The sequence below is a fragment of the Tiliqua scincoides genome, chromosome 3, assembly GCF_035046505.1.
Source record: "Tiliqua scincoides isolate rTilSci1 chromosome 3, rTilSci1.hap2, whole genome shotgun sequence".
NCBI lineage: Eukaryota > Metazoa > Chordata > Lepidosauria > Squamata > Scincidae > Tiliqua > Tiliqua scincoides.
In genome coordinates, this window is record NC_089823.1 from 111,920,601 (window position 1) to 111,932,294 (window position 11,694).

Sequence of the window (11,694 nt, forward strand, 5' to 3'; positions counted from 1 at the left end):
GGCGAGATTCATCTCGACGTCTCCTCTCAACAAGTGTCATTTCCCGGGGGGGTTGTCCCGAACTGGGTCGGTGGAAGCCTGGCGAGTGGGGTGGTGCTGCCGCTTAGGGGCAAACCCTACCTAGTGGAGGGACGGACAAACCGTGTGCACGGAAAGGGAGCGAATGGCATCTGGTGCTCTCCTTGCAAGGGTTGAACCAGGCAAGAGTCGCCGGGGTCTGGCATAGACCAGGCCAGCAGTGGTCTCCCCGCACCTCACACCCGGCTGCGATCCCCGCATATCTTTCCATGGAACCAACTTCTTTCGGTCCCTTGGTTCACAGGGCGCCCGATCCTGGGAATTCAGAGCCCAAGCCTATGCGTGTCTCCTCAGAAGTAAGTCCCATTACAGTCAATGGTGCTTACTCCCAGGAAAGTGTGGCCAGGGTTGCAGCCAAAGAGCCCACTCCTATGCCTGTCCACTCAGAAGTAGGTGCCATTAGAGTCAATGGCGCTTACTCCCAGGGAAGTGTGGATAGGGTTGCAGCGTCAGGCACTCCGAAGTCCATGGGACTTCCCTCCAAGCATGAGACAGGATTTCCTGCTCTGAGTAGGAATTCAGAGACGAAGCCCACCCACTCCCTTGCCGGATCCCATCGCTGCCTTTGCATGGGAATGAAGCAGAGTTCGCTGTTTTGTGCGTGCGGGCGCTCTGCGAGGTCTAAAGGCACGTCAGGGGTGGGTTCCTCGACGGCAAGCTGGGAAACTGGGGTGGGCCCTCAAGTTCAGGGTCGAGGCAGCCCCATGCCCTGGTTGCATGACTGCGATGTCTTCACACACACACACACACACACACACACAGAGAGAGCAGAAAGCGCAGTGTTTGTTAGAGGATGGCAAACGTCAGAACCCCCCCCCCCCAACTTCGTGCCTGCCTGCGTGCCAGCCTCGGCAGAGGAGAAAGAGGGGCTGGTGTGGCGTTGTGGAGCGCTCCGTCCAGCTTGCGAGCTTCCTGGCCCAACCAAGGTGCGCTCACAGGGAAGGGGACGCGCTCGTCTCCGGGCCTGCCCGTGCAGTCCGCGCCACAAGCCGTCGGGGGCCTTGGGATGCCTGGCGTCCCATGGCTCCTCTGCCCCCCATTTCCCCCACCCGAGAAGGCAAAGGAGGCGCTTTGGGCACCGCTGTGCCACTGTCGCCTAGAGGTGCAACCTGACACTCGCAGCCCCGCTTTCCCTCCCCCCTTCCGGGCTGTCGGGGACTGCGCGCTTCCTGAGAAAGTGCCTTTCGCTTTCCTGTCGCTTTGCTTTTCTTGCGAGCGGGGGGGGGGGAATCCAGAAGGCCACCTCTCTCCCTCTTCTTCCCTCCACACACCTTCTCCAGAAAAGGATGGACGGCAAATCAGGCGCCACCTTCCCATCGGGCCTCCGAGGCGCCCTGTCCTTCCTCCAAGGTTCCACGAGTGGATCTGCGAGAGATGCTCTCCTTTACTCACACCATTCGGATGGAGAAACTCATTGCTGCCAGCAGTGTGAACTGATGCTGGTTCTCATCACTCCTGAGGCAATATTGTTGCAATAAATGCCTGAGACATAAACACAAGTCTCTCTCTCTCTCACACACACACACTCTTTGATTTTTATTCGCTTCATTTATATATATGTGCGCATAAATATATACGCGCATATATACACTTATGTGTGTGTGTGTGTGTGATATAAACAGACACGCACATATATATACACATAAAAACATGCACATATTTACATGCACATATATATAAATGAAGCGAATAAAAATAAAATAAAATTCCAGTTCTCTCTCTCTCGCTCTCTCTCACACACACACGTATATATGAGTGTATATTTATGTGCACACATATATAAATGAAGCAAATAAAATAAAATAAAATTCCAGTTCTCTCGCTTGCTCTCTCTCTCTCTCTCTCTCTCTCTCTCTCTCTCTCTCTCACACACACACACACACACACACACACATGTATATACGTGCGTGTATATATTTATGTTTAAATATGTATAAATGAAGCAAATAAAAACAAATTAAATAAAATTCCAGGTCTCTCTCTCTCTCTCTCTCTCTCTCTCTCACACACACACACACACACACACACACAGGTTAACTTTGCAACACTTCTAATAGTCTGTGTCTATATGTGTTGCAGATAGTAGTTCTATCCATAGTAATTTAACTCGCGATAGACCACTGTAAAAATGTCAATAGGTCTGTGTGCCTGTGTGTGCGTATCCCACTAATTTACATAGCTCCATTTTTACCTTTTCTCATTCAGTCTCGCAAGAAGCATATCTATTCAATGCCCTTGCAAGGGGGAAAAAAAACCCCCGCTATTCAAAGGGCATTTAGTTTCTTTCTTTCTTGGCCGGTAACCCTATTCATCAATTGTGGAGTCTTGTAGATGGCATTCTAATGCTAATCTAGCGTGTTAAATATCTTTTTGTTCCCCTTTCACCGTTTTGTCATTCAGTTTATCCAGTTTTGGTCACCCATTTTATTTATTTATGCGCCTGTTCCCATTCAGGGGCTCATGTATTTTTTATTATGTTGTTTCTCTGTCATGCAGTGTCAACTTAGTCTATTCAAAGGGGGCTACTTGAAGGGCCGGAGGGACAAAGCGTGTACACAATTGCACCGCTATTCAGTCTGGCCAGCTGGATCGGCTAAAAGAGAGAGAGAGAGAGAGAGAGAGAGAGAGAGAGAGAGGAGGAGGAGGAGGAGGAGGAGGAGGAAGAAAGAAAGAAAGAAAGAAGGACAGAAAGACAGAGAGAAAGGAGAGGAAAGAAGAAGCAGCAGCCTTGTGAAAAGACCCGCCTCACAATGACCACAGAAGAAGTGCACAATGCTAACAGTTTTCCAAATACCACTGATGGGTTTTCGCACAAAGAGGAGAAGCCGCCGCTTTCTCGGAGCTCCACTTCAACAAACAACACCCTCCCCGAACCTCCCAACCCCTGGTTTTGTTCTGGCACAAAAAGCCCCTCGACAGTCTAAACGCTCCCACTGCAGGACAAAAACGGGGGGGAGGGGGGCGCCTTTCACCATCTCCTCCCCCCCCCCTTTCATTTCCCTTGTGAGAGAGCTCGAGAGAGAGGAGAGAAAGGGAGAGGGAGGGGAAAAGGAAAAGGAGAAGGCGCTGCGGAGCAAAGAGGGAAATTGTCCGCGAATTAAGAATATCAGTCTTTGAAAAGGGACGTGGTGACCTTTGAGGGATGCCGGACTGGAGCAGAAAGGGAGCGGGGGGGGGGGAGATTAGTAAAGTTTCTAAAGCACTCGCTGGGCCTCGGGGAATTCTGGCGGGGGGGGGGGCGGGGGCGCCTTGCCAGCTAATTTGGGGCAACTGCGGAGGGAGACCACTTGCCCTCCCCGGGTCTCCCTCCCACACCACCAGGGCTCCGAGATCTCTGCGAGTCGCGCCAGGCAGGGGATGGAAGGCGTCCTCCTCCCTCGACGGCGCGCACCGTCCTCTTCTGGACCCTGGCTGGAATCTTGGGCTTTTCAGGTTCTCTGGTGGAATGTTGGGACTCTCGGCATTCTCTCGCGGATTCTTCGCCTCCTCCGGGCTCGTCGGATGCCCTTCAGAAGTCACCTGCGCGGGAGAGATTTCAGAACCAGCCACGATGGGGGGGGGGGGGAATGGGGGCAGGTCATTACTACAGATGACGGGTTACCCTCTCTCTCTCTCTCTCTCTCTCTCTCTCTCTCTCACACACACACACACACACACACACACACACACACACACACACAAAATTCCACCTCTCCATCCAGCTCTGCTTACTCAGAGGACAATTAGAGCATAACTTGACCTGTTCGCTCCGGACACAACTCCCCCTCCCCCCCCCAACCCTTTCCTCAGGTGAGAGCAAAGCTCCCTCAGGCACCCGCCCTGAGCCAATTCTCTTCCTCTTCGAAACGCTCACACTCTACAAAGGGAAATTCGGATCTTGCAAAAGCCGCCAGTTATTGGGCAACAGTCGGACTAGCAGGTCCCTGCCGCGAGGGGAATGCAAAGCAGCCGTCATTCTAAGACCTGGGGAGTCAGATTTCCCGATGTTTTGTTTCTGGGGTTTTTACTCTCACATAAACTCCCTGCCTAGCAGGGAAAAACAAGATTCACCCTCCTGCGCGTTCGTTTAAGCAACATTGTATCCCCATTGAAGCTTAACCACGATGTATGCACCAGATCACAACTTCTTTTGGAGGGAGGGGGAAGAGTCTGTTCCTCCAATTCTAGATGTTTACCTAGGAGTAAATTCAATTGAAGTCAGCTAGACTTCCTTCTCACTCAACGTTGCTGTACGTGAATCAAGCAAATCCTGCCTTCTGGTTCTCAGGTCACAACCGCCCAGGAGAGCAATTCCAGGCTTCGTTGGGTGGGGGAAGGGCAGGACACCTTATCAACCCTGATTGTGAACATGGTCCACAGGTGTTATGTGAGATCACCAATCTGCACTGCAAGGGGAGAGAAGAAAAAAAAAAAAAGTCTGGTCGGATGAATTGAATGCAAGCAGGAGAGTTCTTTGGACGTGTGTAGACGAAAGTGAACCGGAGCAATGAGAGGTCAGGAAAGATAATTTAGGGCTGGGATTTCTAGAGAGCAGCAGGAAGTTCCGTGTAGAGAAATGATTGGGGGGGGGGGAATGGCAAGCCCTGAAAAGATTTAATTAACCGTGTCAGGGCTAATTACCCCTGGACAGTCCAAATTAGTTTTGCATAATCGCTACGAACCATATGAATTCACTTAGAATATCGCAGAGGCTCTGGAGGGGCGACAAAAGGAGGCTCGCTTTAATGAGCGGAGCGGGGTCAGTCGAGGCAGCCCTTCCCAGATCTCCTTGCCTCTCAGCACGCACGCAGCCCTTCTGCTCCCCCGCCGCCCCCAAGGCACTTAGAAAACTCCGGCTGCAGAGTCAGGCGTTGCACACTCGAGTCCCACTCGACTCAGCGGGACCGAAAGCCCCATCCTAGGCATGCCTACTCTGGAGTAAGTCCCATTAGAGTCAATGAAGCTTACTCTCAGGAAAGTGTGGGTAGGATGAGGCTGTGAGAGCCCAATCTAGGCATGTCTAGAGTAAGTCCCACTGTAGTCAATGGGGTTTACTTCCTTCCAGGTAAGTGTGGCTAGGACTGCAGCCTGGATCGGGCCAAAGCACACGCCGAAAATGTCGCGGCCCGTCTGCAGTCCCAGGCGCGCTTTACTTGGGAGTAAGCCCCCCTGACCTCAGCGAGACTCACCTCCAAGCAAACATGCAAAGGGCGCCGCCTGCAAACGCTCTGGAGAAATCACTCAAGAGTAGCCCAGGAGAGGAACAGCCCGACAACTCTGCAACGTGCAGCCTTTTCGAAGATCTCAGCCCGGTCCTAATCAACCTTACAGCATCGATGCAGCCCCGAGGTGAGGGAATGAACGTTCCCTTACCTTGAGGAGGCCTCTGTGACTGCCCCCCCCCCCAGGCTGAAGCTCAGGCCTCGTTAGTACGGCTGCTGGAAAGTTAGTCAGGCTTGGGCTGTCACCAGACATCAAACAGGGATTTCTGCTGAGCTGGCTGAGTTTTCCCAAGAAGCTCAGTGGACCTGCTTGGGACCTCCTTTCTCTGCCAAGCAAACAAGCAAACAAATACAAGACGCGTACCAAGTCCAACCAGCATTGAAACTCTTGTCCAACGCTTTTCTAGATCTGCTCGGAGGGAAGCCCCACTGAATTCAATGGGGCCTCCTCTAAAACAACTGCGCAGAGAATTGCTATCACGCAGCCCGATCCTATGCGACCTTTCCCTGAAACTGACTTCAGGGGCACTTCAGTGCTGAACCTGCATTCGAGTTCCCATTCATTTCCGCGCACACGAGAGCAAACGCTGCCATTGAAGTCAATGGGACTGAGAAGGGCCGAGAATGGATTCTTTCCCTGAATCCCCCCCCTTTCTTTGCTTGTTTGAACGCTGAAAAACCCCATTTGCAACCAGTACAATGAATTAGGGGGTCGTTCAGTGGCGATGAAGACTTTGGGACATCTATGTAACAAGGACTGGGAGGGAACTTCGACAGGTTGGAAGTAGAGACGCTCTCTCAACGGGCTATGAACTACCACCCTCCTCTCTGAAAACACGCCTGGAAAGCAGCTAAGGGCTCCCTGTACAGTCAGTGAACTCATGAATACTCTTCTTTTTTCCCCCCTGTCTCTCCCCCCCCCCCCCCAAAAAAATGATAATAGAACTACTTGGGTTTTATGTGTGTGTTTTTTAATCTTCTTTCCCATTCACGATTTCAAATGTGATAAATCAGGTCTTAGTTCTGCCTTACAAAGGCCTGCTTTAGATTTCCTACTCCATCTATTCAGAAGCCAAACAAAGGCAGTCTTTGGAGGATCCCTTACACTTCACCTGGCCTGGGCAGGTAAGGGCAATTGAGATTAAAATCTTGTAAGTAACTCAACAAGAAATGGAGCCTTTTCTCTTTTCCCTGCTTCAGGCTTTTATTTAAACTCTTTGTTCCAAAATGAACAGAGTGGTAAGTCGGATTCTAAATGTACAGATATAGCTTAGACGTCTAATTTTAAATTAGAGCACACCAGCAAACTCATTTATACACGTTCAAATGTTAAAACCGATACTCAGAAACTTTTTTCTTTTCTTTTCCGAAACCTTATATTACACAAAGCAAAACCAAAAACAAAAAAAAATTAAAACTAAATACAGGTTAGCCAACTCGATTCACAAACATTAATCCAAATATACACATTACAAAAGTAAATCCAAAATGGTTCTGATGGAGTTGCTTTCCAAAGGAGCGTCCACTCCCCTGACAAATTGGTTTCTGTAACTGAATTGTTAATGGTTTTTAAAAAATAACAGAATAAGAAGAAGATGGGGGGGAAAAAATAAGTCTGAACACACTGGAGGTGTCGCTGGGAGAAGGGGTTCGATCAAAAGGTGAATCGTCTTTCCCTGGAAACCCAGAGAGAGGTGGGTGGGCACACGGACATCATCATATATATCTAATGATCCCTCAGACAAGACATCTGATTTATTGACGTATTTTTAACCTTTAAATCAAATGGCGACCCAGAAAAGGACCCACCACCTCTATTGAATTTGGAATAGAAGGCGCCCTTGGGTCGATGGGGGCATCTTTTCGCCGACCCTCTAGACACGTTTACTTGGGAGTCACGGATCACAGCGAGACCCACTCCCAAGGCAGCGTGTGCTTCGGATCACAGCCCAAACGGGGGGGGGGGGAAGAGAGAAAGTGACTCCCATAATACAAGCGATCACCTTCCACCTCCAGTTCCCAGGGACACGTACCAATTCACAGTCTTTAGGTGAGACGGGGAGGAAAGAAGGGCAGGCGCTTTCTGGAAGATGTCCTCGGTTCCTGGAGGATCAGAGACTTCCCACCTACTTCTGGGGCGCTCCCAGAGAACCTGGCTGCATCCTGTGGGGTGGGGCGCGCTAAGAGAGAACCCCCCGCCCTGCTCCTGTTATGCCCCCACCTCGCGCCAGAGGAGGCACAGAACAAGGAGCCCTGCTCGGGTGGTGGCTCTGCAGCTGTCCTTTAGGAACAGGCCGCGCAAACTTTCTCCCCAATGATCCTTGCCAACCAGCAGAGCTGCGGCTGAGGGTTACTGGGAGGCGGGGGAAGAGACCGAACCAAGGGCTGGACAGACAATTGCAACTTGCAAGAGATGTCGGGCGGCGGGGGGTGGGTGTCTGGAGGGGGTCTCCGGGGCTTCCCTTCCACCCCCACTGCCCGCTCTTCCCCGTCTCCCTCCAAGCAGACCGAGGAGGGGAGAAAGAGGCCCGGAGCCCCCCTTGGGTCTGCGGGCAGCAGCTGCATTCCTTCGCCCGGTGCCTGCGGCGGGAGGAGGGCAACAGGTTGCAGAAGGCTGCGGGCGGGCGGGGAAAGGCCACCAGAAGGCGCGGACGGGCGGGCGGCCGCGCTGCTCTCGTCGTCCAGGTGCCCCGCAGCTCAGGCGTGCCAGGCGGGCAGGCTTAGGAGAGTCCTGTTGCCGTCCAGTCTGCTAGAGTCCGAGCCCCGGGGGGGGCCGCCGCAGCCCAGCCCCAGACCCCCCGCGGGCCGCCGCCGTCCAGGGCCCCGCGGGGGGCGGCAGGGGGTCATAGGGCCGCAGCATAGGCCGCGGGGTAAGGGTCCAGCTGCGGCTTGCCCATGCCCGGCAGCAGGATGTAGGCTAGGGGCGGCTGAAGACCGGGGCCGGGCCAGGCGCTGCAGCTGCAGGGGATCATGTAGCCGGGGTTCCCGGGGGAAGGGTGCGAGTGCGTGTGGCCCCCTCCGGCGGCGGCCGCGGCGGCCGCGGCTGCGGCGGCGTGGAAGGCGCCCCCGGCCGTCGGGTACGCGAGGGAGGAGGCGCCGTAGGGCAGCCCGGCCGCCGAGCCGCCGGAGCCCGACGAGGCGGACGAGGAGATCTCCGCTGCCATCTTGGAGCCCAGGTCCAGCAGCGAGTAGGGGCTGCCCGCCGCCGCCGCCGCCGCCACCGCGGCTGCCGACGGCGGGAAGAAGACGCGGGCCGCCGCCGCAGCAGCAGCAGCGGCCGCCTTCTCGGGGTTGGCGAGCAGCGCCTCGTGGCCGTGCAGGGCGCTGGCCTTGAGCGCGGCGTGGTGCGGCGCAAGCGGGTGGGCGTGCGGCTCGGCGCCGTCGGGGAGGCCGTAGGGCACCACCGGGAAGGCGAACTTGTCCTTCTTGAGCAGCGTCTTGGGCTTGCGCCGCGGCCGGTACTTGTAGTCGGGGTGCTCCTTCATGTGCATGGCGCGCAGCCGCTTGGCCTCGTCGATGAAGGGCCGCTTCTCGGCCTCCGACAGCAGCTTCCACTCGGCGCCCAGCCGCTTGGAGATCTCCGAGTTGTGCATCTTGGGGTTCTCCTGGGCCATCTTGCGCCGCTGCGCCCGCGACCACACCATGAAGGCGTTCATGGGCCTTTTCACGTGGTCCGCCGGCTTGGCCATGCCCGCCGCGGCCGCTGCCGCCGCCACGGCGCCCAGCCCGTCGCCGCGGGCCGCCCGCAGGAACTCAATGGTGGCCCGCGCCCTAGACGACCGGCTGCGGGGCCCGGAGGCGGGGGCGCGTCCCCCTCGCGCGCGAGCAGCCTCGCTCTCCGCGGGGAGCCCCGCCGCGGGCGCACTCCCGGTGGGGCCGTCGGTTCTTTCTGCTCCTCCGCTCCGCCCCGCGCCCCGCGGAGAGCCCGAGTCCGAGCGGCGTCTATCCTTGGCGGGAAGTGGGGCATTGGACGGCTGATCCGAGGGGAGCGCTGGAGCCTCCGGTCACCCCCGGCAGCATCGCTGGACGCCGCCCAGACTGCAGCCCGACGGCGCGAACAAGAGCAGCATTCACTGAGTAACGCAAGGAGCAGGTCTGGAGAGGGTCCGGATCGTGGGGGCGTCCCGGGAGAGCAGGTCGCCCTCCGCAGGTCTGTTCCGTGCCCGTCCCGTCCGGCTGCTTCTCGAGGAAACTTTCCTGCTAGGTGGAACCAGAGCCAGGCGCCTCCTCCCCCGCCATCCTCCGGGCCGTCTCCTTCCTGGAGCAGGTGGCGGGCTCGTCCCCTCAGCTCCGGATCCCAGCCTGGATCTCCCTCTGGGCGGGGGGGGGGGGGCTCTCCTGCCCGGGATTCCGGCGGATCGTCTGCCTGCCTGCTTGCCTCCGTCCACCTTCAGTGGGACAGGGCGGTCTTACTGTGGGCACTGGGCGCCTCCCAGCCGGCTCCCCGCAGAACAACTCGGGGCAAGTTTTCAGGCGGCCCCGAAGTGCGCCTCCCCGCGCCCCCTCCCGGACTGCGCGCGTCTGCAGAGCTTGGGGGCGGAGGGTGCTGGAGGCGGGGGAGAGAAGCGCTGCAGGCGGGCAGAGCGGAGGGTCCGGGCGCGACAGCCCTCGAAGGGACGGATCTCACCTTCGCCAGCTGTCTGCGAGAGGCTGCGCGCCGCCTGTGTCCGCGCAATGGCCCAGCCTCGCCTATATGCTGCAGGGCCAGACGTGCATCGGGGGCAGGCGGAGGAGGAGGGGGGCGGGTGCCTGCGAGCCGAGGGGCGGTGCTTCCCGCAGCCCGGCCCCTCCCCGCGCCCCACTGATTAGAGAGCGTGCAGGGCCGCCTCCCAGTCACTGCGCGCAGGCTGAAGGCGGAGGCGGAGCCCCAGCAGCCTCTCTCGCACCGTGGACGGGCAGGAGGGAGACCGCGCGAACCTCCGACCCGGCTCCGCTCAGCGCCGCATGAACCGGCCGCGGCTGAGAAGGGCAGGCAGGCAGGCGGGGAAGGAGGCACTTTCCTTCTCCCGCCACATCCAGCCCCGCCGCTCCTCCGCGCCCAAGAGGGGCCTGGCCTCTCAGAGCCCAAGCCTCGGCGTGTCTTCTCAGAAGTAAGACCCATTAGAGTCAATGGGGCTTACTCCCAGGAAAGTGTGGATAGGACTGTAGGCCGAGGGCCCAATTCTATGCATGCCTTTTCAGAAGTAAGTCCCATTAAAGTCATTGTGACTTAGGCTACAATCCTATCCACATTTTCCTGGGAGTAAGCCCCATTGACTATAAAGAGACTTACTTCTGAGTAGACATGCACAGGATTGGGCTCTCAGGCTGCAATCTTATCCACACTTTCCTGGGACTAAGCCCCACTTATTCTTATGGGACTTTCTGAGTAGACGTACAGAGGATTGAGCTTTTTCTCGCAGGAAAGTGTGGATAGGATCGCAGCCTGAGTCCTCGCCTGCACGGTCCCCAAGGCTCTCCTTCCCAGTGCTGGACTCCTCCCAGCGAGATCCAACCACAGCCAGCCAGGCAGGCACACAGCGGAGCCACGCGGGGCCTGGCCGCGTGGGGAGCGGCCAGCAAGGCCAGCCGCAGATCGTAGGGGAGGGGTGACTGCTGCGTGAAGTCCTCTGCTTCCTACCGTCTTCCCTGCAGTGCAGGCCCACGCCTGCCTCCCCAGGAGGAAGCCTCCAACAAGCTCCATGGAACTTCCTCCCCTCCTAGTAAACTGGACTGCAGCCGTGGGCTGCAATCCTATCCCCACTTACTTGGGAGCAAGCCCCATTGACTGCAATGGGACTTACTTTTGAGTAGGCATGCACAGGCTTGAGCAGTAAGTTGCTTCGGAAACATTCTCCTCCAGGTTGGAGGCAGTCAGACTCCGGAGTGCCCCCCACATACACCCACACTCTGTAAGCCACCCCTAATGGCCAGGATTTGCACCGTGGAAGTGACAAACGACCTCCTGTCTGGCTTGCTTTCTTTTCCCAGAGGTCACGCAGACTCTCAGATCCTCCCCCCCCCCCCAAGTTGGCAATTAAGTCCCAGCAGGGGAGGAGGGGAGCCGATCAGGTCTAAACTCTCAGCCAAGGTGCAACCCCCCCCCCCCCGAAAAGCAGCTCTTGAAACTGCTGGTGATTCTTGCTACATCCTGAACGATCTTCTGATCTCTTGGTTGCGGCCGTGTTGGCTTCTCTGTCTGTCTGTCTGCCTGCCTGTGAAGGGAAACTGGCTCGCCTTGGTTGAAAGTCCGGGTGGGCGGGCTGGGCTTTGACTTACCTTCGCGCTACGTGGAAGGAGCCGGCTGGGAAGAAGCCATTAACTCTTTCTCTGGGGAAAGAGGCCGGAGAGCAGCGGCCGGACCAGGCAGCCCGGGGCTGATGGACGGGGGAAGTTGATTTTGCCGCAATCCCAGAGCTCCGGGGAGGGAGGGGTG

General features: G+C 56.8%; 1 protein-coding gene across 1 annotated transcript; it reads right to left on the reverse strand.

Moving 5' to 3' along the window:
* Positions 1-8,122: 8,122 nt before the first annotated feature.
* On the reverse strand, positions 8,123-8,968 carry SOX21 (SRY-box transcription factor 21). Its single transcript, XM_066621707.1, has one exon. The coding sequence runs from the start codon at positions 8,966-8,968 to the stop codon at positions 8,123-8,125; it is 846 nt and encodes a 281-aa protein (XP_066477804.1).
* Between the last annotated feature and the right edge of the window lie 2,726 nt (positions 8,969-11,694).